This window comes from Camelus dromedarius, chromosome 8 (assembly GCF_036321535.1).
Source record: "Camelus dromedarius isolate mCamDro1 chromosome 8, mCamDro1.pat, whole genome shotgun sequence".
Classification (NCBI taxonomy): domain Eukaryota; kingdom Metazoa; phylum Chordata; class Mammalia; order Artiodactyla; family Camelidae; genus Camelus; species Camelus dromedarius.
Window position 1 is genome coordinate 33,757,935 of NC_087443.1, and position 24,283 is coordinate 33,782,217.

Consider the following 24,283-nt stretch of genomic DNA (forward strand, 5'->3'; position numbering starts at 1 on the left):
AGGTGAGCAAGGTCCAGAGGCCCAGTTTTCAGGGTTGGCGAGGCCAGGCTCATTCAGGGCAGTCATTCGACTGGGCCGTGTTCCTGTTTGGGTTTGGGGGCCTTGGGGAGAGAGTGCCTCCCCCAAGCCTCAGAGCCAGATTTGAAGAAGGACACCTTTTCGCTTCACAACCAAGCTTGCCAAGGCTGAAAACAGCAGGAGAAGAGGTGCTTAGTTTGCTCCCAGAAGCGCTCGGGAGGGAGTTGACGCCATCCCAGGGGCAGGGGACTGGGGGCTGGCACCCCTTTGCTGACGCAGCTCCACATGCAGCGGGAGGGTCTTCATGCCACAGGGACCGATGCAGACGCACACACAGAGGTAGGCGTGGGAGGGTCATTCAGCCACCGCCCACCCCACCTGCCCCCACTGCGGGCCCTGGCCCTTAGCCTCTAGCTGGGCCCCCTGGCCCCGCTCCCAGGCCGTAAGGAACTGGCTGGGTTGGAGAGTGAATGAGTTCGCTCTGGATGTCTGCTGTCACTGGCCTGGCAGGGAAATGTGTCATAAATACTCCCGATTCGAGGCTGCAGCTGAGTTGGGGCAGCTGGAGTGATCAGAGCTGTGTTGCTTAGGGACAGAGCAGGGCTTGCTATGACATCATTAAACATCTTCTGCAGGTTCCAAAGTTACAGCCCGCCTAGGTGACGTCTAGATTTCAGAGCTTCCTATTGCTCTGCATTGGTGATTAGTTTCTTGTTCGGGACATGAGCACGTGGGCCTGGGCCTGTGGGCAGTTCCCGGTGCTGCTCTGGGTGTAGCTGTGACGGGGGGCGGAGGCAAGTGGGGAAGGACTGATTTACTTTACATGGGACAAAAAAAAAGAGCTGTAAGACATTCTCAGTGCTCCCTTTGATGGGGGGAGGAAAGCTGTGGGTATCTGTGACTGTGTCAGAACAACACTCTGGACGCACTGGCCAGCTTCAAGTCCTGTCTCAAAGGCCTGCATACTCTGCAGTATTGGAGTTTCTTGGCCTCTCTAAGGGAGTTTTCCCACCTGTGAAATGGGGATGATAACTTGAGTGTCTGCCTCCTAGGCCGCTGCCAGGTTAGAATGGATGAATGCATGTCATGCATTTGGTGCTGGGCCTGACGTCTAGGAAGTGCCCAATAAATGTTAGAAGCAGCAGGGTAGGATCATTCTTCCCATAACAATTTTCCTTTAAGTTTGTGATACTGATTTTATGAGAAAAAAAGCCGTCAGGTCCAAAGGGGACAGAATACATGAATGTGCACTGCTCCCCTCTGTCCCACATGAATGGACTAAGTGGTGGAGAGGAAAGTCACAGTTTCTCTGATTCCAGCCACACATAATCCCCCAGCCGTGGCTGGCCACCTGGGCAAGGTGTGCTAGGTGCGAGGGGGGTGGTGGAAGGAAACGAGGGCAGCTGCGGTGCCACAGGAAGTGAGCGGTGTGGTTATAACATGCCCTCGGAACACGGAGCTGGGACTGGCCTGTGTGCTCCTAAGTGCTACACCCGCCCTTACCCATCAGTGCTGTCCCCACCTACATACACACCAGACTGGTGGCGGCACAGGACTAGGAAGCCCTTGTGGGCAGACAGGAGATGGACAGAGCTCACAGCATGAAGATGACGAAGCGTGATGGGCACATACAGACACTGTTGTGTTTGGTGGGGACAAGTCATGGCCCAAACCCCCAGGGCTGGGCTCCCCGGCTGAACGCAGCCTTCCTTGAGGAACAGAGTCTTTGCTGCCGGAGCAGCCTCCCACCGCCCACATCCAGCGGTCTGGAAATCCAGATCTGAGGACCCCGGGTGTATACTATGGATGGGGAAATTTAGATGAAGGCCAGTTTTTTTTTTTGCAAGAGGCCTGAGTAAGCACTTCTGAATTGAGCACAGATGGTACTTTCCGGTGTTGGTGGTGAGATAAGGCATGATTCACTGAAAACACAATGCCACAGCAGGACAGACGAAAGGGATTACAGGCCAGGGGAGGGGTGGGGTGGGGTGAGTTGAGGGATAATGGAGAAGAGACACTCACCGGTGGCCCAGGCCTGCCGTCCAAACCTGAAGCTCCCTGGACAAAGGGAACAGTTTGACCAAGAGAAGGGGAAGGGAGGAACGGGAGGGAGAAAAAGGGACCAGGGAGGGAAGAGGTGAGTGAAGCAGTGACTCTGGACAGACATAAATGCTGGTAATCAAACAAAACGGGGACAATAAGCTCGGGAGGACAGTAATGTATTCACATGAAAACCAACAAAAACATGGAGACGCTGGGTGCAGGGGGCCGACGGCTGAGCAGGCTGGGAGGAGATCAGTGCAGATGGCCGTTCTGATCCTCTGTGCCCCCTACTCCCCTCTCTCCTTTTATTCTTTCTCAGAAACACCTCTCCCAAGGGGTTGCAGTGCTCCGGGAAAAGAGATACAGAAAGTAAATTCATGGAGAGGTGTCTGGAACCAGAGCTAGTGCATCCTCCCCAGGACAGGCCTTACTTGGGAGAGACATGCCTATGTGACAGGAGGGGCCCAGGTGAGGGTGGTCTGCATACCTGTTGAGGCCAGGCCATGCTGGGAGACCCCAGGAGGCTCAGCTTTGAATTACAGCATTCAGCTTTGAAACCTGGGTAGAAGCTGGCCTACTTCAACTCAGCTGGGTGAGAGGAGTTGGGCCTTGAATGGTAATACTAAGAATGACTGACATTTCTCTGGCACTTTACAGTTTGCAAAGCTTAACACAAATTCAGTCCATTCATATTATCCCAGACAAGATCTCTTTTACAGAAAAAGGCTTTAGGGGGCAGCTGACTGGGATAGATGTTTAAGGCCATGTATCCCTTGGAATAAACTGGCTGCAGGTGGGATGCTATGAGGGCCCACTCATTCTGCAGCATCCGGTGATATATTCAGTGGGAATTACAGCTCTTGCTCCAGTGCTGGGCTATGATGCTGCCCCTACAGCTCACCTAGGAGAACAGGGGTAAAATTATCTGATGACTCCAATGTGACTAACCCGGGGGAAGGCAGCAGGGACACTCTAGGCCAGGAGGGACTGAGTTCTTGAAAACTGCTTCCAACCAAGCCTCAGAAATGAGCCTAGGCCTCAGGAATTTAAAGGTGGGGGAACATCCCCAGGAAAGAGAGGGCAGGGAGGGAAGGGTGTTGGGTAGTAGATCCTTCAGGGCTTTGCTTCTCAGTTTTAGGACCACATAATTCTAGACCAGTCTTGCTCACAGCCTAGAGAGTTGTGGTTCTCAATTCTGGCTACAATGTCAGAACCTCCTGGGGGTAATATTAAATAATACAGATGCCTGGGCCCCACTCCAGCCCAATTCAAACAGAATCTCCAAGAGGAGTCCTGGGTAATAGTGTGTTTGAAAAGCTCCAGGTGATTCCAATGTGCAGCCAGTACTGAGAACCACTTCTGTAAGGCAAATAGGAGGAACTCGGAAGGATGGGCCTGGAAACTCAGGCTGCTATGATATGAAATAAAGCATAGAAGTGAAGCCTAAAAACAGAACTTCAGCTAAACAGCCATCTACTTTGTCTATGCAGCATTAATACTGAGTTGTCTTGAGAGGTCTGGAGCAGAGGGCATGAACTGGAGGCTTGGGGGCCATTTGTGGGCCACTGACATATTTTGTATGGGCTGCAGGATTGCAAATAATTTTGATTTACTATTGGAAAATGAGGAGATATTACATAAAATGCCAGATGCCTAGCTTCCTTAGAAAAATTAGAATATGCAGAAATACTGGATCCTCATTCCTCTAAGGTAACAGTCAGCTGAACTGAGAAGGGACTGGACCCCTTAAGAAAGGACACATGGTCTCCGGTGTACCACAGTCCACGCCACTCCTTATTATCCCTCTGAAGTCCATGTGAGTTGCCATTTATGAATATTACTTGCTCTGCTGTTTTCTTAAGCTAGCAAAAGTACTTCTCTGTACCCATGTCCCTATCAAAAGTTGAAAAATTAAAGACAGAATGAGTACTTTGTCTTTTCTCTGGCACTTTCTTTGTTTATATTACCCGTTTGGTCTCTGTGCCATCTTCCTTTTAGCCCCTGACTGAATTGTCCAATGTTTACCAGGGTTGCGGGGCCGTGAAGGTGGACAAGGAGAGGTTTGTGGTTGAGTAGGGGGCAGGAAGGCTCTTTGTAGTCAAAAGTACTTAAATCATTTCGGACACAGCTTATGACATGGGAAAATGTCTGCTAAAGTCATCAGTTTACCATAGTCTGTCAAGCAAATCTGCTCCTTAAACATTCCTGCATTTGGTGGACTCCTGAGGTGTAATCATACCTTTTGCTCTTCCTGTTTGCTGGCTGCGATTACATTAACCAGAACTTCAAGCTCTGCCAAGCTGGGGCAGTTGGGCTTCCCATCATTCCCCTGCTTTTTACGGCTTCTTGGGGTGGGAACTGGCTTTATGCCTGGGAAAGAGGAAGCCCCAGTGGCTGGAAAGAGCCCTTTGCAAGGCTGTGGCCTCAGTGGAGGAGCAGCCCTTGGCCCAGCCGTCCCATCGACTTCGTATGTGACATCAGGTGACTCACTTTCTTCTCTGGATCCATCAGTAAGATGATTACATGGAATCCCAAAGTCCCTTCCAGGTCTTGAAAAACAGAAGAAAAGAGTGCTGACCTCACTGGGGTTAGAAGGAGGATGCAGCCCTGGGCGGGTGGTGGGATGCACTCTCTTGGAGGCAGGAGAGCTGGTGACCAGGCCATTGGCCGCTGGAGCTTGGGGTGAAAGAATTCGCCCGGGCAAGCCCCACATGTGGAGATACAGGTGCCCTCTGAGCAGCCTCTGCCCTGCCCTGGGGCCTCTAGCCCTGGGCAGGCTGAGATCAGAGATCTCGGGGAACTGGGCTTTGAGTAGCCTTAGCCTGATGGGACCAGAGGATCTGACTTTTTGCAAGCTTTTCTGCTGTGGCCAGTGCTTAAGAGCAGAGAGCAGGGGCTCTCTTGTGGTCCCTGGGGAAAGTAGGAGAGAGGTGGGGAATACTCCACTGTCCTGTTGCTCCCAAGTCCTCCACACTCGGCCCCCACAAGGGCAGACTTTCAGTGCCACAGTCGAGCACATGTAGGGCCTGAGGCTGTTCTCAGGCCTCTGTTGGCTCTCCAGCTGGGTGCTCTTGAGCGTGGGGAGCTTGTCTTGTTCAGCTTTGCGTTCCTCCAGAACCTAGGCCAGGGCTGGCCCAGAGGAGGCCCGCAGCAAGAGAATTAGAGCCTACTGTCTTATCCAGGTGGGAAAGCAGGATGCTGCAGAGCTCTGGGATGCTCAGGACTTTAGAACCTCGAATTTTCCTGGGGCCTTCTCTGGGGGCCCTGCCCAGCACGTTATCAGGACCACCTGGCTGGGATTGTCACACCGGTTTGCTGGGTCTGTAATACTTACGGGTAATCCCAAAGGACCTCGGTCTCCTTTTTCTCCCTGGACACCCTTTTCTCCTTTTGCTCCATCTAGTCCTGCTTCACCCTGAAGGAAAGGGAGGTGAGCGAGATCACAGAAGGGCATGTCCTAGATAACTGATTCTTGCATTCTGGGGTCCTGGAGATGGGGGAGGGTGGTGGAGAGAGGTGGTAGGGAGAGGAGGGAGGAGGTGGAGGTGGCTGGCCCAGGGGTGGCAGTCTGGGGACTCCAAGAATCCCTCAATTCTTAGCCTGGCTCTGCTTCAGTTAGAGTCCCCTGTTTCTCTGTAGTAACTCTGAGGTCCCTAAAGGGAAAAGGGATGGGGGATTGGAGAAAAATCCACAGGTCAGTTCCAGGTCAGGCTTTAGCATAGGTGACCATTTGCATAGCAGAAAAACTGGGACTCTGCAGAGACTGGCTGGCAGATGCCTGAAGTGCCACCACTGGAGCTCTGAGGCTCCCAAACTAATTGGGAGAAGAAAGTGCCCTATAATCCCCTGGAGAATGTTATCATAGGAGGCAAGGGCTGCTGTTAGACTAGCAGCCCCCAGCCCTTCTTATCTATTTGAAATGCTTTAGGCAGGGGAGGTTGGGAGAGCCCCAAACCAGAGTCCAGTGGACTTGGTCCTGGAAGGGGATCCTGTGCTTCACCGCCCTCTGTCTCCCACCTATACTTAATGGTAGTGAAGGGTCTGGGCTAGGTTACACGGGAAGAGGATTTCATTATCTGCTAAGAATCTAACCTGTCACTCTGTAGGGTGGGTTGATTGAAGGATGGGGAAATTCAAAATCCAAAGCCTGCCCAGTGTTGATGATGGGTGTTAAAGGGGCTGGAGGACTTCACTCCATCCTAATTGTGCCCCACTGGCTGAAGTGTCACATGATTCCATTCAGGGAAGGGGTCAGCTTGGTCCCCTGGCACTGAAGCCTTTTCCCTCTTTCCTGCCCTCACTGACTCAGTCCCTTCCCCCACCCACTCGCCCAGCGCCTGTCACACCACCTCTTCTTACCTTTGGTCCAGGAATGCCTTGGAGCCCCTGCATTTGGAATCAAAACAAAGCACCTCAGAACTGCATTTCTGGTTAAGTCAGTTTCCTTGTCCATAAGTTAGACCACAAAAGAGCAAGTGCTTAGAATACATAGCCTGGCTTGGGGACCCTGCCTGGGGGGAGGTAGAAGAGAATGCTAAGGAGGGTTGTTCGTGGGGCTTCCTGGGGTGGGGTCTGAGCCAGGCTTCCCCAGCCAGGGACTGACAGAGAATCTCTCTGTGACCCCTACAGCTGACAGTTGGGAGAAGATTCAGAGACTTATGAAGGGAAGATTGAGAGGGAACAGAGGGAACGTTAAACAAATTAATATTTGCAAAGTGCTTAGAGTAGCATCTGGCACGTAGTAAGTTTCAATAAATGCTGGCGACTGTCATTATTACTACTACTACTTCTACCAATGACAGTGGGTGGCTCATTGCCATGGTGACCATGAACCCTGCAGAAGCAAGGACAAGCATCTCTTGGTTTAGGATGCTTGGGGGCCCTCTAGGCACAATGCATAGGGGTCTCTTTAAAGGTGCCTTATCATCTGTAACCATGGAAAGGCCAATCCAGTGGGCTGGTTTTAAATGGGTCCCTTTCTATTTTAATCCTGGTCGTCTTGCCTGCTGGTTAGCAGGAAGGAGGAAAGGGAGGAGCAGAGTGACTCCAACTTCTGCAGGGGGGTTGAACCAGACCCTGGGGCTGCCAAGCCAGTCAACTGTTTCCAGGAAACACGGCACTGCCCCGGCCCCTCAGTGTTCCAGAGATAGTGCCTGTTTAAGGTGTGAGGGAAGACGAGCAGGGAGGGGCCTGTGGATGTGAAATCCCATGTTGGAAGCAAGAGGCGATAGTGTGACCTAAGGCTGAAGTTAAACCCAGTGACTGTCATGGGGAGGGGACATTAAGGGACCCAATTACAGTGGACTGGAACACAGACAAGCCCTCCAAACTCACCGGAGGTCCGGGAGGCCCCTCTGGTCCTGGTGGCCCAGGAACCTAGAAGCCAAAAGGAGATGTTAGCCACCCCCACCTGTTACACTGTAAGTGGTCCTGCCTGCTGACAAAGCCCAGGGTCCGGCTGGGGACTGCGAGGCCAGAGGACAGAATTACCAGCACACAGTCTCCCAAATGAAGGCTTAGAACAGGTCAGAAACTCATAGCAACTCATTAGCCTGAACAATATTGAGAAAGAAAACCACAACACTGCCAGGAAATATCCTCCAATGTCTATTTTTCTAGATTTCTTTTGAAAACCCAGAAAATCTGGCGGCACCAGGCTCTTGTTCATGCATGGCAACAATTGCCTGGACCTGAATAAGGGCTTCCCCTCCAGGTGAGGCCTGAGGTCTTCGGTTTACCCCAGTCCTCACCACTCCCTATTGTTTTGTTTGTTTGTTTGCGGGGGGTGGGGGGAATTAGGCTTATTTATTTATGTATATATTATTATTTTTTAAGTGGAGATACTGGGGATTGAACCCAGGACCTGGTGCATGCTAAGCATACCCTCCACCACTCAGCTCCACCCTCCCCACTCCCCCACTGTTTTTAACCCAGACCTCTTCCGTTCATTTGTTGCATGTCTGCTCCCTGTTGGCATTTGGATTTGAGACCTTTAGGAACAGAGACTGGTTATGTGGAATGAGGGGAGACTGAGATGTTTCTGAAGAATATTCCTCAAGCTCCCCCCACCCCAGGTTTGTAACAGGCAGAATGGGGACTGGGGGTCTTATTTCTCTGGAGAGCAGATTAAAGTAAGAGAGATTTGGACTGGACAGTGGAGATGGAGGAACCCAGGGTGGCCTTCCTCTCTACAGAGGATGCTGCTCTTTGTAGATCCTGTCTCTGGTGAAGATGGACAACCTTTTGTCCACAGTCAGCCACCCTTGAGGCAGGAAGGAGATCTGTCTCCCTACTTGAGCTTCCGGGCTTTCCTTGGGCATCTTGCCTTCCCAGGGACAGAATTCCCTGGAGTGTGGCCAGGGTGGGGACCCTCTGCCAGGCAACTATAAATGGAGCCCCTGTACTGGGCAGACAGGGCACCCCAAAGTCCCTTGGACCTGTGGGCTCTTCAGTTCCATAATACTACAGTCTCCTTGTAGGGAACTCAATCTTTGGAAACTCTGCTTTCTGAAAAAAAAAAAGTTTGCTAATTTTCTTCTTACTATAAATGAGTAATTCATATATCCTGATTTTGGTAGTGGGTATGCAAATCTATGCATATATTAACATTCATAGAACTGTATACATTCCACAAAAAAGTCAGTTTTACTGTATAATTTAAAAAATAAAAAATTAAAGGAATACAAACCCTTTAAAATATTTAATAAAGAGATTAAAAAAGGAAAAGAATATCACTGAATAATGCTAATATTTTACTTTATTTCCTTCTACTCTTCATGCATAAAAAATGTTTGAATATATGTCTATACTTATGATGATATTATATGTATGTAATTTGGTTCTCTGCTCTTTTTCACTTAGCATGAAACCCATTTTCCTTCTTCTGTGTGTTCCCACAAGTCTTTCAGTGTCCACGTGCTATTTACTGACTAGAATAAAAATGAACTCTCCCTAGCCAGGGCTTGGAGCAGCACTTGGCCCAAGGAAAGTTCACCAACACTGGACTATGATTCCCATTAGTATTGTTGCCATAAGTTATTTAATCATTTCCTTCTTGTTAGAAATGTAGGCTGTTTCCAGTTTTTATTTTAATACTTCTGGAAGGAACATTTTTGTATATAATGCTTTTCATGAATTTCAGAGCATTTCCATAGAAGGATTTGGATTTCTTATCCAAATAAGTAATATATATGTTACATAATTAGGTCTGAGTCACTAAATGCAGAAAGGGCTTGGTGACACGGAAAGGTGCCCGAGGGGACCTCTCCAGGGACTGAGTGGTGGTCTCTTTCTGCGGTGGTGTCTGGGTGGCCCTCCCACCAGAAGCTTCTCCCTTCTGTATCTGCAACCTCTGTTTTTTCCTGGCTCTTTCCCCTGAGCCTGATTCCCTCCCATCTTATGAGAAGCTGGCTTTCTTCCCGACTACCTCTCACTCCACTGTTCTCTCCTCCATTCACCACCACACTCCTCAAAAGAATAATGCCTCTCTCTAGAAACCCTAGCTCTGGAGCTTCTAGGCAAACTCATACAGAGTCTTCAAGACCCTGCTCAAATGACCCATTTTCTAGGGTGCTTGACTCCCTGAGCTGCTGCCATTCTAGTGCCCACTAGTGGGAACTGTTTGCTCACAGGGTTGTTCTGTTTTATTTTCTTGTCTCCAGGCTCTGGCACTGGGAATGGAACGTGGCAGGAGCTCTGTGAATGCTGTGGAGGGACCTGATTAATGCAGAGGCCATGGAGCAGACCTGAAGGCTCCAAGCTGACCCCTGAGATGCTCAATAAACGTTCAACTTCTTGCCCTCTCCCCAAGCCAGGCAGTCGTGAGCTTCATTCTAAAGCATGGAAGTGCTGCGCCCACTGGAGAGACTGTGGTGTGACAAGGTCCCCATGACATGAACAGCAGAGCAGGTACAACCTACCTCCACTCCTGGGTCACCTTTCTCCCCGGGTTCTCCTTTCTCTCCCTGTGGGCACAGAACAACATGGCATGGACGCCAGCATGTGGGGGAGCCTGGGACAGACACCCTCAAATCTGCAACAAACCTGACTGGGACTAGACTAAGCTTAGGTGTCAGCAAGGACTTCCTCCAAGGCTGTGGAGGCAGTCAGCCTGGAGGATGGAGACCCGGGCGGGGGCCCTGTGATCTCTGACTTCATGAATCTGAGGTTCTAGCACGTGGGAGGAGAGGCTGATATTCTGTACAGATCCTGTGGGGCACGGACCCTAGGGTGGACCTGGGACTTGCTTCTAACCAACAGGACATGGATAGGGTGAAGGTGATGGGATGTCACACCAGTGATTATGTTACAAGCTCACGATACAAATTGTAACATACATATGTTATACAAATGATAGCATATAACATGGTAAGATTATGTTATGAGTATGTTACACACACCCCCCTCTGTCTTGCTAGCATGCACTGGGACAGCCTGCTGGCCTTGACTTAAAGAAGTAAGCTGCTATACTGTGATCTGCTTGCTATGGGGAAGGCTCTGTGACCAGGAACTGTAGGTGGCCTCTAGGAGCTGAGGGACCCAGTCCTAACTATAGAAGGAACTGAATTATGCCAACAGCAGCCAGCTTGGAAGAGGACCCCGCCTCTAGATGGGAATGCATTTGGATGGCACCCTGACTGGGCAGAGGACCCTGCTGAGACGTGACTAGACTCCTGACTCATAGAAACTGATAAAATACGTGTGTGTTGTTTTAAGCCACTGAATTTGTGGTGACTTGTTATGCAGCTGCAAAAAATGAATATGGCTCTAGAAGCAGAGCCAGGGCCAGGGAACTGGTAAGGGAACTTCTGTACCACATCGGAGCACTCCCGCCAGTTTGGAGAGGACATGTCGGGAGGCCGTCAGCTGCCTGCCTGTCCCAGCTGAGTGGGGCAGTCACGTTCAGTGGCTCCTGAGGGATCCTGCACTGGGTCAGAGGTGGGACTGGTTGGTCTCTGAGGTTCTTTCCACTTCTAAGAGGAGAATTCCGAGTCTAAGATTCTAGCCCCTTTGAACTATGCTGGCACCTGGAGACGGAGGCCACCATGCTGTGAGTGGAGGGAGCTGGAACCCAGTTTACACCCGACTGGCCCTCAGGGAGTAGCGGCTCATGGAGGGGACCTCCCCCACCAGGCCGGGCAGGCAGGCTGGGGGTCAGTGCAGCCTTGCTGCAGCACGAGGCACCCGCCTGGCAGGTGGCCACAGTTAGGGAGCGCCCCGCTAGCTTGCCCTCATCTGCAGAGGCCTGCTGACAACCTTGGTACCCAGCCCTCTCGCCTTACTGTAAATCCTGGGAGCCCGATTGGGCCAGGCAATCCGGTCGCTCCAGGTCTCCCTTGGCCACCTGGTTCTCCTTTCTCCCCAGTTGGGCCGTCTAGACCCTACAGATCGACAAATATCTCTTTTAGTCAAGGGCAGGGCCATCACACTGAGGTCTGTGACCAGCTGTGGCACGCACGCAGGGCTCCCTTCCTCCAAGGGCATGTGCCCAGGGTGCTGCCCATTTCACAGATGGAAACCATGAGGCTGAGAGGAAGCTCCCAAGTCAAGCCAGCGGCCTAGATGGACTGGGTTAAGGTCTCTTTTTTGTACCTCTCCTACCCAAGGCTTCTGCATACTTTCCCAAGAGGCAGTTTTACACCTGTGACTTCATCTCCTTCCCAACAGCCCAGTGAGGTGTCCAGGAAAGGCACTGTTATCCCCATTTAGAGATGAGGAAACCAAGGCTCTGCCAGGCTCAGTGACTTTCCTGAGGACACAGACAGGAGACGACAGAACAGGACCCTGATCTCTTGAGGTGGGAAACTGGTCTTCATAAAGTAAGGCTTGAGAGGAAACTGGGTGAATCCCCTGTGCCCAGCCCCAGGCTCCAAGTTTCCAGGCTGCAGCTAGCACATGCAGAGCCTGTGGCACGCTGTGGGCAGTGCGTGCTCCAGGGACAACGCGGGCACTGGCACTCACCGGTGGGCCTGGCTGCCCCGTCTCCCCTTTCTCCCCCTTCTCTCCTGGGCTCCCTGTGGGTCCGTCTTCTCCCTTCATTCCTGCAGGCCCAGCCTTTCCTGGGGGGCCCTGGGGACCAGGAGGGCCCACATCTCCTGGTTTGCCTCGAGGTCCCTTGAGAAAAGATCAACAACACATTTTTGATTCACTGGCAGAGAAGCGAGGGGAGAGAAAGTAAAAGGATGGGAGGTCAGAAGGACCTGGCTCTCTGGGGCTTGACAGGACCAGGCAGAGGGCCTGTCCAACTCCCCGCGGGAATCCGAGGGGGCCTCGGCCACCAGCCACGGCCCATCCCAGCGTGAGTCTGCCTGGCTCCTCCTGGCGCCAGCAGCAGGGCTCAGCCAGGCTTCCACAGGGCGGGCCTCCCTTCCCTCCTCCCCACATGGCGTGCACCTGGGCTTCTTCTAGAGCTTCCTGCACCCTCACCCCCAGGGGTAAGAGGACCTTCAGAGGTTTGTCTGGCAGTGTCCTTACCTTTTCCCCATCATGTCCTGGAGGGCCTGGCAGTCCAATCTCCCCCTGCAGCCAGAACAACAAAAGGTCACTCCCAGATCAGAGGAGAACGATACCTGTTATTCATACAGCACTTGCTGTGAGCCAGGCGTCCCCAGCACCCACGCAGACCGTATGCACGTTCACTGACTCCGCTTTAGAGGTGAGGACCCCAGCACAGAGTTGTGAGCTCAAGGCCTCAAGTGAAGAGTGAAGCCAGGTCCCAGTCCAGGCAAGCTGGCTCCACTGCCCACGATTCGGCCATAACCTCACATCACTGCTTATGACGCCTGGGCTGGGGGGTTTGCCTCCACAGCTCCACGGCCAGGCTGGGTGCCTGCCTCGCTGACTCCCTCAAACTCACCCTTCCTGTCCATGCCCCCCACGGGGAGCTCCCTTCACTTCACATCAACCCGTGTCCCTTTAAGTCAGGGAGAGAGATAAAGGATGTGTGGCCTCTGCTTTGAGGCCAAGTAAACACCCAGCTGCACCATCAAGGCAAGCCCAAAGGAAAGAGCAGTGAATTCCACCTGCTAGATCAGGGGAGGCTTCAAGGAGGAGGCAACCTTCAGTTTAGGCTTGAAATGAGAACTTTGACAGGTAGGGAAAATGGGAAGGGACTTCAGGGGAGAAGGTCTCATGAGCAGAGGACGGAGGGATACATGTGCACAGCCTTCTGAGAAAAATCACAGAGGTGACAGGGGCCAGAGGATAAAAGGGAGCAGAGGCAGGAGGTGAGGGAGGGGCGAGATGGAGGAGGCTCAAGTGCCATGTGCCTTGATGGTAGGTTAGGGTCCCTGTTGTGGGTCTGGCTGGGGCAGGGGCTTGTCCAGACCCAGGTCTACCACATCAGAGGTTCTGTGAATTACAGGAGCCCAAGACAGACAGCAAGGAAAGAATGGCAGAGCTGAGGGTGGGAGGGTGAGGGCATAGGCAGGCGGTGCCCTGGAGCACCGGGGAGAATACCAGGCCAGAAGATGAGAAGGACACAGGCCAAGGGGCAGCCCTGGGGTCCGGCACTCAGAGACACACCCAGGGCTTCTGCAGGGTCTGCACCCCACCTTGTCAAGACAGTGTTACCTTCTGTCCTGGAATCCCTGGAGCTCCAGGTGGGCCAATTTGCCCGGGAAGACCAGGGGGTCCCTGGAAAGAAAAGAAAGATGTGTGGGAGGACTTTCTGACTGAGGAGGGGTGGCCTGTCTCCAGAAGTGGGGCATATGTGGAGGCTGGTGTATAGAGATTGGTCATTTCCAAACATTTCGTCAGTGTCAGGAACACTTTTTTTTTTTTTTTTGTAAAGAAAATAACATGGAGACCCCACAGTGTAAAGCAGATAAACACTGAGTGTGCTTGGGTTAAAATGGGGACGGGGATCCTACAGCCATGCCTAAACAGCCTCTCTCTCCTCTTCCCTCTACACCCTGGGAGCTCCTTGGGCTCCAAGAGGACAAATATGACCTTCCCTGATAGTGATTTTAAAACATCTCCAGGAAACAACCCAAATGTCCATCACCAGGTGAACATCTGATATATTCATACAATGGAATACTACGCAGCAATGAAAAAAGACCCATGCACTGTGCAGGCCATGCCACGGATGAAAGAAACTCTGACACATTCATCTGAGCAAAAGAAACCAGATGTAGATACCTATATACTGTGTGACTCCATTCACTGAAACTCTAGGATAAAGACTAATCTACAGTGACAGAAAGCAGATTAGCAGGGGCCCAGGGCTCAGGGTAAGTGGGACTGACTCCTGAAGCACATGGAGGAACTTTCTGGAGTGATTGAGGTGGTATGGTAGATACATGGGTGTATACATTTGTCAAAACCCAGCAAATTCTACATCTAAAATGTGTACATTTTTTTGTATGTAAATGCTAACTCAAGGTTGATTTTAAAAATTAAAAAAAAAGGTTCCAGGAAAATTTTGCTTCAAAGAGCTATTTCAAATAATATATTTTAATGTTTCCAAATGAAGCTCACTGATTCGAGAATCATGTGGTTAATATCGATTTCTGGAACTGGGGCATCATATGACTGGTGTTCGATGCTGGGGTTGTATCACCCCTAAGTGTGTTGCTGTGTGGCACATGGCCACTAAAAAATACTAAGTGAATTGAAATGCTAGTAACCTGAGAATTTGTGATCTCCCCTCTCTTCTTTGCCTTGGAAGTTAAACCTGGTGGAAATCATTTTAGCTACAAATACTCACTGAGGGCCTGCCACTGGTAGGCACACGTGCAAAATCCCGACTTAGAATTGACTGGTTTTCTAGATGCAGATAATGAAATCGACTTCTATGAATGAGGGAAATGCGGAGGGTCGCTGCTGATTTTTTAGGATTATGCACTTCATTAGTTAAAGGTTGAGTAAGAACCTTTAGGAGGAGAAACATAACAATACCCCTCTCTAAACCTCTAGTTGCCAGACATAGCTATAATGAGAACCCAGCATTTGCCCTGTGACAGGAGTGTGCTGCTCAGATGGTGAAGAGCCACATCAGGAGAGAGCCACAAGCCCTGCTAAAGGCTCAGATCAGCCCCCACCCAGCAGCCCAGCGTCTGCCTTCTGGAGGCGAGTTTCAGTCCTGGCTTCCAGCCTGCCCTTTCCCAGGTCCCAGCCCAGTGCCTGGGTAAAGTGAGGAAGGAGGAAGACTCACCATCAAGGCCAGCGTCCGGATCTCCTAAAAACCAACACCATGCCATCAGTTGAGGAGCAAATCAAGAGCCACCTGCAGGGTCCCCTTGGCCCAGTCCTGGAAGCATGGGAGCCAGGCCCCTCAAAGGGGCACAGCAGAGGTAGACCCTCTCGGGAGGCTTCGTGCTTGCCAGCCCCACACCACCCTCGCGTCTCCCAGAGGTTTGTAATCACCGGACAGAGAACATCCCACATGCACCAACTGCTGCCCTGAGGCTGTCCTACAACAGACATGTCCTAAAATGGACTGCAAACTTCCATTCTACCAGAGAGGGAGGGAAGCGACATCTCCTATCTTTTCTGATCACTCCCTCCTTGATCTTCCCTCTTCTTCTAGAACCCAGATTTAACGCTCTGGTGTACCTCCCTTTAAACAAATTAGATGTGATACAGCAATATGGAACCATTTGAAAAACAGATTAGAGGGACAATTGTTGGTGTTAAAAAAAAAACGATTGTACACCTTGTAAATGGATTCAGCTAGGTACAAAGATTCCTTTAAAGGAGCAGTTCTCAATCTAGGGTGATTTTGTGCCCCTGGGGACATTTGGCAATGTGCGGAGACATATTTTGGTTGTCGTGGCTTGGGGTGGGGTGGCATCTAGTGGGTAGAGAGCAAGCATGCCCCCAGCGCACAGGACTGCCTCCCCCCCAACAACCCCACAGTCAAGATTATCCAGCCCCAGGTGTCAGTGGCACCCAAGTTGAGAAGCCCCGCTTTTCAAGGAGGGTACCATCTGAACCTGAAAGATGACAAAAGTGACACAAAGGCAGATGTGTTCCAGGAAGACAGATGCTGCCATGTGAAAGGGGAGTGTGTGTTTTGAAGAAATGGGGCCCCAGAGCCCTGGATTGACCAGCACCCCACAGGTGCCAAAATGCTTCAGTCATGGCTCTCAGTGACCCAGAGGCAGGATACCCAGCCAGCTGGGCGCAGACTGAGAGCTGGGCCACCCTCATTCCAAATGAGAGGCTGTGTGCCTGGGAGCTGCATGGGGGAGGCCGAAGGAGAGAAGGCCATGGGTCACCTGTCCTGGAGGCTCTGCACAGCAGCCTGTAGGGGGGCCCCGCCCCCTCATCAGGCCCTGGGGCGGAGCCCGGAGGCCCCTGAGCCCCTCCAGGTGCCTAGTTTCTGGGAAGGCCCCGCTTACCTGGAGAGCCTCGTTGATGTTTCCGTTGTAGTCCACCATCTCTCCCTTCCCCGGTTCACCCTTGGAGCCCTACGAGACAAGTGAAACCTCCACTCAGGGCCTGGGCCAGCAGGGACCTCAGGACAACTGCCACCTGCTTTCTATCAAACAGGACCACAGCCAGCACTGGCTGCAACACAGAAGGATCCAGAGCAGCTGGGCAGGGGGGCTGCTATCAGGGGGCTCCAAACACTCTCAGAGGAAGCCCAGGGGGTCCAGAACCGACAGAGAAGACTCCATGTGAGAACCCTGGGCTAGACAGACCTGGGGGAGACTGAGTCCAATCATGGCTGCAGTTCAGACCTCCCTGGGGTCAGAATGCTCTCCCCGCCCTCCCCTGCAAGGCCCCAGGGACAAGCCACTTCACGCTGTGATCCAGGGAGGTGAGATGTGATGCTGTGACTCTGGGTGAGAGATGCACGTACCTTGGGGCCAGCAGGTCCTTGTTCTCCAGCTGCTCCGGGCTCCCCCTGTTGTACAACAGAACTGGAGTGAAATGGGCATAAAGCCAGTATGAGATGTCCCCACATGGGCCAGGCGTTGGGGCCGTGGAAGGGGCTCAGGGGGCTCAGATCAGCTCAGGCCATTCATGTGCAGGCTCCACCCCTCAGGAAGCATCTCCACCTGCCCATGCTCTCCGCTCCCTCTGAGCTCCTCCAGCTTCGCCCTTGAAGATATTCTTTCTGTCTTGTGTTCATTGTTGGCGACTCTCCCTGTGTCCGTCTAGCCACCTCTTCCCAGTCCCCTACGTCAGCCATCTCCTCGGGAGCAGGGACCAGACCCTTTGCCCCTCTTTATTTCCATTCTGCTCAAGGAACAAGGGCTCAAAAACTTTTCGCCAATTGTCTGTGTGGTTGGTAATCACCATGGAGAGCCCAGGCAGTCCCTCCAGGGGTCTCTGCTGGTGAAAGACCCAAACTGTGAGAGGAAGCGTGGGGCCAGGTGCTGCGTTAGGAACAGCCGGCCTCCTGGAGTGGGTGGGCTGGGAGGATACGTTCCTGTTGGAAACAGGACAGGACTATGGGGACTAGATGAAACGGTGTAAATTGTGAAAAGCAAACTACAGTTCCAGTTGTTCCGGAATAATGTGAACACTGAACACAATTTAAAAAATTCAAGATAGAAAGTAAAAATAAAGGGAAAACAAACTCTTTAATATAACTCAACTCCTGCTGACCCTGCAGTCGGCCAGCTCACAGAGCGTTACCTCCAGGGAAGCTGCCCTCCACCTCCCCATGCCCACAGTCTCTCAGGCTTGGAGCACCTGCAGGGAACACAGTAGCACCGGCCAGCCCGTCCACAGGGAGCAGGGGAGACAAGTGGGAGCCCCGCCCTTACCCTCTGGGTCACTCCCCAGCCCCTGCGTCCCATCCCTCGGCCTGCCTTTGCGTGGCTGCCATCTCAGTGGGAGCTCTCCAAAGCCCAGGCTGACCAGGAGAGACAGTGGGCAGGAGTCATGGCTGTCAGCTCTGTGCCCTGGGGGCCCAGATGCAGGGACGGCCAAAACTCTCAGTCTCTCTGAGCCAGGCCTTGAGTTCCCAAGCCAACCCTCATCCTGCAGCTCTCGGATCTAGAGGCCTCTGTACCTTGTCTCCTTGCCGTCCTGGGGGGCCGGCGTGGCCATCAGCTCCAGCATCCCCCTGAGCAAGAGGAGAGAGATGGGATGAGCACACACAGGGCAGCTGGGACAGCTGTTTAAGGCGGCAAAGATGGTCTTGCTGTTGATGTCCTAGCGTCTCTGAGCCTCTGCCCCCTTCCTCAGCTTCTACTAACTCACCCCTGGGCCCAGCCCAGGTCTCACCTCCTCCAAGCAGCCCTCCCCACCTACTCCCTTCCTCCTCTGAGTTCTGCACTGCCCGGCCCGCCTCAGTTCTCGGTTAACACATGCACGCCCAGCTTTGTTGAGAACCCCACTGGCATTGCCATCAGCCCCTGGCTGCGGGAGGCTGGTCATTTTGGAGCCTGGAACACTTACGAAGACACACCTCATCAGGTCCTGCCTGGGAGACAGAGGGGAGCGGGAAGGCCCTGGGCACGTGGGGAGGGGGCCCCAGGAGACCTAGGACAGGAGGAGCAGGGAGAGGTAGGAGGCGGCCCACTCTAAGCACTCTACTTATTCAACATTTTCTCTCGTCCTGGAAAGAGGACATGGGTTTGGGGACAGTCTTCTAGTTTTCTTCCCTTTTGTCCCAGGACACAGGGGCAACAGTGGCCAGGTTTCCCCGACTCCAAATCAAGACCCAAGAGGTGCCTGGTATCCATGCCCTGCGGGGTCAGCGGGACAGACTCAGCACTGGAGATGTCCCAGAGCCCAGGTGGCAGGGCTGTCTTTGGCAAAGCTGGTGCTCCTGCCAACGAAGCTCTGTTCCCACCACAGTCACATGAGCATGTGGAGGTGAGCCCGAGACCCTTCCTGCTACTTCATCTGCCTATCTGTGGGGTTCCTTGGGGCTCCCTACACTATATTCCTGGAATTGTGGGTTTACTTCCCTGCAGCCTCAGAGCCCACACAGAGGCCAGCCCATAGCAGGCCCTTGATAAAAGTCGGTAGAATGAATGAAGATCTTGCCTCAAATCATGCAGAGTAACTAATCCTTTCCTTTTAAGCTAAGAAAGAGACCCTCCTTATTTCCCTAAGCTACTAAAATAAACCAAGCAATGCAAGAGGCATCTGCTTCGGAGAACTCAAATCTCACCACTGTGGCTCCTGCCCTGCGCAGGGAAAGTGTGGGCAGTCCCATTTGCAGCTGCCCCACTGCTGCAACCCTGCCTCCCCGCAGTCTGCCACAACAGCCGGGCTCAGCGGATCACTGACCCGCGACTGATTCAGAGCCCGGGCCAGGGGCCTTTCTCGTTGTCCTAAGGCTTTGCAGCCATTGGTCCCCGACACAGTTACATCACAGCCATTTGAATCAGGGGGACCATCCGTCTGCCCCAGAGAGGACATCTCTCCTGGATGGTCGAATAATCACTGGCTGGAAGCAGATACATGATCCAGATGACCTTTCCAGAATCCACCGGAAAAACCATACAATTGGAGCAGGAGAGCAGGCAAGGTGCCCAGGACACAGAACACCTGAAATGGGCTAAGGATGAAGGCAAACATCTGCCCTGAGCACTGATCCCAGGGAAAGACTCACCTTTGGCCCTGGGGGCCCAGGGAGCCCTGGGGGACCGGGCTCCCCTCGGCCTCCTCCAATGGAGTTGCCAGCATCACCTTTTTCTCCCTGGGGGTGGAAGGTAGAGTTACCATGACTAGCTCTGGAGGGAGGTGGTCGAGCCCTGTCTTTCCTCCCCTCACAGTTCAAAAGGAGTGAAGGCAGCAGACTGTCCTCAGTCTATGCTGAGTGTTGGGGGACATGAAGGGACTGCAGGCTCCAGGATGGCTGGGGACCTGAGGCCTTCAGAAGTCTGGCTGTGGGGTTTGAGGAGAGAACAGAGCTGGTTAGTGAAGGGGAACGGGTGTAGAGTTGGAACAAGACACCCATCGGAACTGGGATCTAGAGCAGTGGTTCTCAAAGTGTGCTCTGTGGGGCATTCCTTCAGCGGGCTGGGAATATTCAACATGTGAGAAAGGGGCCTGGCGGCCAAACAACATAGGAAAGGTAAAGCGAAACGAAGCTTCACAGGTTCCTTCACCGAAGGCGCCACGGGTCTCTTAGACAGGCCAAGGTGCTCTGCCTTACACAGCTCTCCCCAAATTTATTCGACCTTAAGTTTTGTTTGTTTGTTTGTTTTTAATGGAATATCTTACAGAACACACGTAGTGTGGGGCACACCTTCAGATCTGGTGCAGAGAAATCAGGCCAGGTCACAGTTACCAAATTCTTTGAATTTGGGCATTTTTTTTTTTGCCAATCAGGGCCTCCCATGTGGTACCCCATGCCTCTGTCCCCCGAATCAGAATCTGACTGTTCCAGCTACTTTCCCCTAATTGGGGAGGGCCACCTCCAGTGCTGGGGCCTCTGTGAATTTAGGGGGACCGGAAATGTGGGTGGGGACGGACACCAGGGCTTTTACACAGAACCCACCATTCAGAGCTGACTGATACGCACCTTCTGCCCCAGGAGGCCGAGAAGCCCAGGGGGACCGGCAGCCCCCTTCTCACCCTGCAGAGGAAATGTAGACGGTGTGGGGTTAGGACCTGCAGCTCCAGGATGTCGGTGAAGGCACTAGCCCTCCAGCGTTGGGCTTTGCCCTTCGTCTCTCCTGCCTCCCTGCCCTACCTGGGCTGTTCTCTGAAGGACTCTACTTCCTGTTGGGCCCCACTGGGGACCTGAGTGCTTCCTTGGGACACTTCATACAGGCATCACTGTCCTCCTGGCCCATGTGGGCCAAAGCCTCGGCACTCATGCAGGGAGAGGAGCCAAGAGCATTTAGACCCTTTTGGGGGTCTCCTGGAGAGAGGTGAACAGTTCTGAATGCCAGTATTTGGAAAAGGCCATTTTTTTTTCTTTTTAAACTGCTCGGCTCTTTTTCATGTTTGTAATGTCTACCAATCAGAGGCCCCTGGTCTCCAGGGAAAGCTTTCTGCCCACCTCTTCCCTGCCTCTAGAAGGGCAAAAACCACAGAACCAGAACTTCTCCTTTGGAGGAATATTTTGAAAAGTTTGCCTCCTATTATAGGTTGAACTGCGTCCCACAAAAATTCATATGTTGAAGTCCTGACGTCATTGGACATGTAATTAGTTAAGTTATGAGGTCATCCTGGAGTAGGATGGGCCCCTAATCCAATATAATTGATGTCCTTACAAACAGGGGAAATTTGGACACAGACATGCATATGGGAAGAAAATCATGTAAGATGAAGGCAGAGATTGGGGTGATGCTTCCACAAGCCAAGGAACACCAAGGATGCCACCAAACTACCAGAAACTGGGAGAGAGGCACAGAACAGATTATCCCCCATGGCTCGCAGAAGGAACTGACCCTGTCCGCACCTTGATCTCAGACTTCTGGCCTCAGAACTGTGGGACAATACATTTCTGTGGTTGAAGCCACACAGCTTGTGGTCCTTTGTTAGGGCAGCCCTGGTGCACTAACACTCCTCCTGCACCAGCTGCTTCTACCACAGAAGAACACCTTTCTCCCCCAGGGCATGACTCCCAGAGCCCCACTCTCACTGAGCCGATGAAGGGGCTCCGTGACTGTGGAAGACCTCTCACTGTGTCAGTAGCACAGCCAGGTTCAGCACCCAGGTCTCCTGATGCTCTGTCGTCTAGCCACAAAGACTTCACTGTGATTCACAGAGTGTCCCGTATCAGGAGGCCCCCCAGTACCACCCCACCAGGTTAGCAGAAGTTCCACTCTCCACAGCCTGATGGCTGGTGCTTCTCATATGTAATGGTATAAACCGAGGGCCCTGGGATTGTAATTTGCTCAGCTGTTTCAATGAACTTTTCAGCTGGGGCCACAAAAGATGCCACACCAAATCTTTGGGTGTCATCCCCTTGCCACCTGCCCGTGGGTAGAAGATGAATGGAGAAATGCAGCTGGCCAAGGAATGGGAGGAGGGCTAGATAAGGCTCAATTGATGAGAGGATGGGAGTCCTGAGGCCCCAGCTGGCCCTGCTTTGCCTGTGCTGTGCTGTCTTCAGCTGGGGCCTCCCCTGAAACAGGCCGGGTGTGGGTGGAGGATGCGGTGCTGCTCCACAGAGGTCCTGGGGGATGGGGGTGAGGGGGAGGGAGGGCCTTCCTTCCTTCCTTATGCTGGGCTTTCCTCCTGGGTACCCAACAGCTTTCAAGGAGAAAGGATGTGCTCTCGAGTGTGAATTTCTGAAGCTTTGCCCAGTCATCCCGGCACTCCCCTCGTTCCGGGGACACATGCACCCACAGCACACTGTAAGCAGCACACCAGCCATGGGGTGGGGCAGGGAGCTGGGGACTAGCCGAGGCCAGGATGAAGGGGCACACATTCAAAGACACAGTATCCTACCCTCTGCCCCCTCTTTCCCGGCAAACCTGGGGGCCCCGGCTTCCCTGTCGCTCCTGGGTCTCCCTTGGGGGTAAGAAGAGAAAGTCACTGATAAGAGGATGAGGGGGAGGGGGGAGGGGTACGAGGGACAGTCATCATAGACCAGAATACTTGTCCCATAAGATGCTCCTCTTAAAAAAAGAATGCCCTGGTGGGAAAGTTTGAAAATGCTGCACAAGATACTACTTTTTTAGTTTCCCAATGTATATTCAGCATATTAAAGGCTGGGAAGGCCTGCAGTAAAGAAACCTGTGTAATATTTTTTAACCCTGTTATTTCTCAAACGTATTTGACCACGGAAACTGTTTCTCATGTTATGTCTCTTATGGTCCTAGATAAGAGAGACAGCCCTGCAGGTGCAGGGGACAATAGCCACTGCCCGCTGGAGCGGGTGTGAATGCAAACTAGACAGCTGTCCAGGCCGGGATCCAGGCAAGGGGGGAGACATTTTCAGAGCATTCCTGACAAGCAAGCCCCTCCCTGGCAGGCTCTCCTCTGCTCAGTCAGGTCCCTAGCCCCAGGCCAGCCTCAGGGGGACCAAGAGCAAAACGACAGCAGCCCCTCCCACCTCCACCCCACGCCTGATGCTCCACGCAGCCCAGAACGTTTCTTCTGCATCAGTACCTTGGCTCCTGGGGTCCCCGGCTCGCCCTGTGTGGGAAAAAGAAGACTCCGGTAAAGAAATGGGAGATGGAAAGAGAGAGCAAGTGCAGAAGCAAAGGGTGAAAGCACTCTGGGGGCAGGGGAAGCCTCAGGGGCTAGCCCCCAGTCTTCCTCTTTTAGGACCTGGGCCCCTCCTGGATGTTCCTTATTCTTTCCCCAGGTGAGAGGGGTGGCAGGTGTGAAGCAGCCTAGGAGGAGGGAGAGGAAGGAAGGGGCATTTGCTCTGGACACAGAGCCCTTGTCAATGGACCTGCAGGGAGATCCACACCGAGAATTTATGCTTCCCCGGTGTCCCCGCCCATCGGAATGTAGTGGCTGGATCTTGGAGTGGGAAGGAAAGCGGTCCCTTCACATTGGCAGGTGAGATTTCTAGTTGAGGCTGCTAAACCTTGGCTACTTACTTGCAAGGCTTAGTTAAACATCTGTTGTTCCAGTTATGCCTCTGGCGTAAATATTTCTTTAAGAGACTGTTTCCGAATCCTCTCTGCTCCCTCTTTGGTCCAGAGGCCACACACTGAGCCCTGAAGCCCCGACTCTGTCCTCTCTCCATCCCTCCCATCCTGCCCCTCAGGTGTCAAGTTACAAGGTCCACTGACCTTCATCCCAGCCACAGCGATTCCAGGAGCCCCCTGGCAGAGAGAAGAAAAGGCAGGGGAACCTTCTCAACCAGGGGGAAGCGCGGAAAAGGTGGTGAGATGTAAGATGTGAAGGTGTCTCCCTGCCGCCCCGGCCCCCCAGGGAAGGGGTTGCTGAGGTCGGCACAGTGAGAAGGGGCCTGAGGAAGAGGCTCTGTGCAGTGCTGCTGGCTCCCTGGGCTTCCCACACACCTGCTCAGCCCTGAGACCCTCCTGGGGGGACTCAGAGGACACTCTGGCAGGCAGCCCGTGGTGGGCTAGGCAGGGACGCCCCGGGGTGGAGTGAGGAGAGGGCTACCTGGGATGGGAAAGGAGGAGGAGGAGACGGAGGGGAAGGGGCAGGAAGGGAGAGCCGTGGGGGGGAACAGCAGATACTGATTCCAGCAAGTACAGTGGCCGTGGGTGTGCAGCTGGAACTCTCCTCACAGAGCGCTCTGGCTCTGAGCCCCAGTGCCTGGGGCGGCTGGGGGGGGTGTTGGGAGTGAACCCCATTTCCTCATCAGCCCAAGACTACCAGCTTTGAAGTAAATAGGCTGCCAAGTGCACCAGTTAGTAAATCCCAAGTG

General features: G+C 52.9%; 1 protein-coding gene across 1 annotated transcript in view; it reads right to left on the bottom strand.

Moving 5' to 3' along the window:
* Nucleotides 1–24,283, bottom strand: part of COL13A1 (collagen type XIII alpha 1 chain) — an 83,052-nt gene that overhangs the window by 13,400 nt on the left and 45,369 nt on the right. The window contains exons 17-34 of the mRNA XM_064488101.1: nt 23,679–23,711; nt 23,044–23,070; nt 22,381–22,443; nt 20,501–20,554; nt 19,586–19,672; nt 18,032–18,085; nt 16,871–16,915; nt 16,407–16,475; nt 15,218–15,241; nt 13,633–13,695; nt 12,535–12,579; nt 12,022–12,174; nt 11,343–11,441; nt 9,981–10,025; nt 7,396–7,437; nt 6,421–6,447; nt 5,396–5,476; nt 2,041–2,076 (exon numbers count right to left, since the gene is read on the bottom strand). Of these exons, the coding sequence (XP_064344171.1) occupies nt 2,041–2,076; nt 5,396–5,476; nt 6,421–6,447; nt 7,396–7,437; nt 9,981–10,025; nt 11,343–11,441; nt 12,022–12,174; nt 12,535–12,579; nt 13,633–13,695; nt 15,218–15,241; nt 16,407–16,475; nt 16,871–16,915; nt 18,032–18,085; nt 19,586–19,672; nt 20,501–20,554; nt 22,381–22,443; nt 23,044–23,070; nt 23,679–23,711 (1,047 nt within the window). The remainder of the gene's footprint in view (nt 1–2,040; nt 2,077–5,395; nt 5,477–6,420; nt 6,448–7,395; nt 7,438–9,980; nt 10,026–11,342; nt 11,442–12,021; nt 12,175–12,534; nt 12,580–13,632; nt 13,696–15,217; nt 15,242–16,406; nt 16,476–16,870; nt 16,916–18,031; nt 18,086–19,585; nt 19,673–20,500; nt 20,555–22,380; nt 22,444–23,043; nt 23,071–23,678; nt 23,712–24,283) is intronic.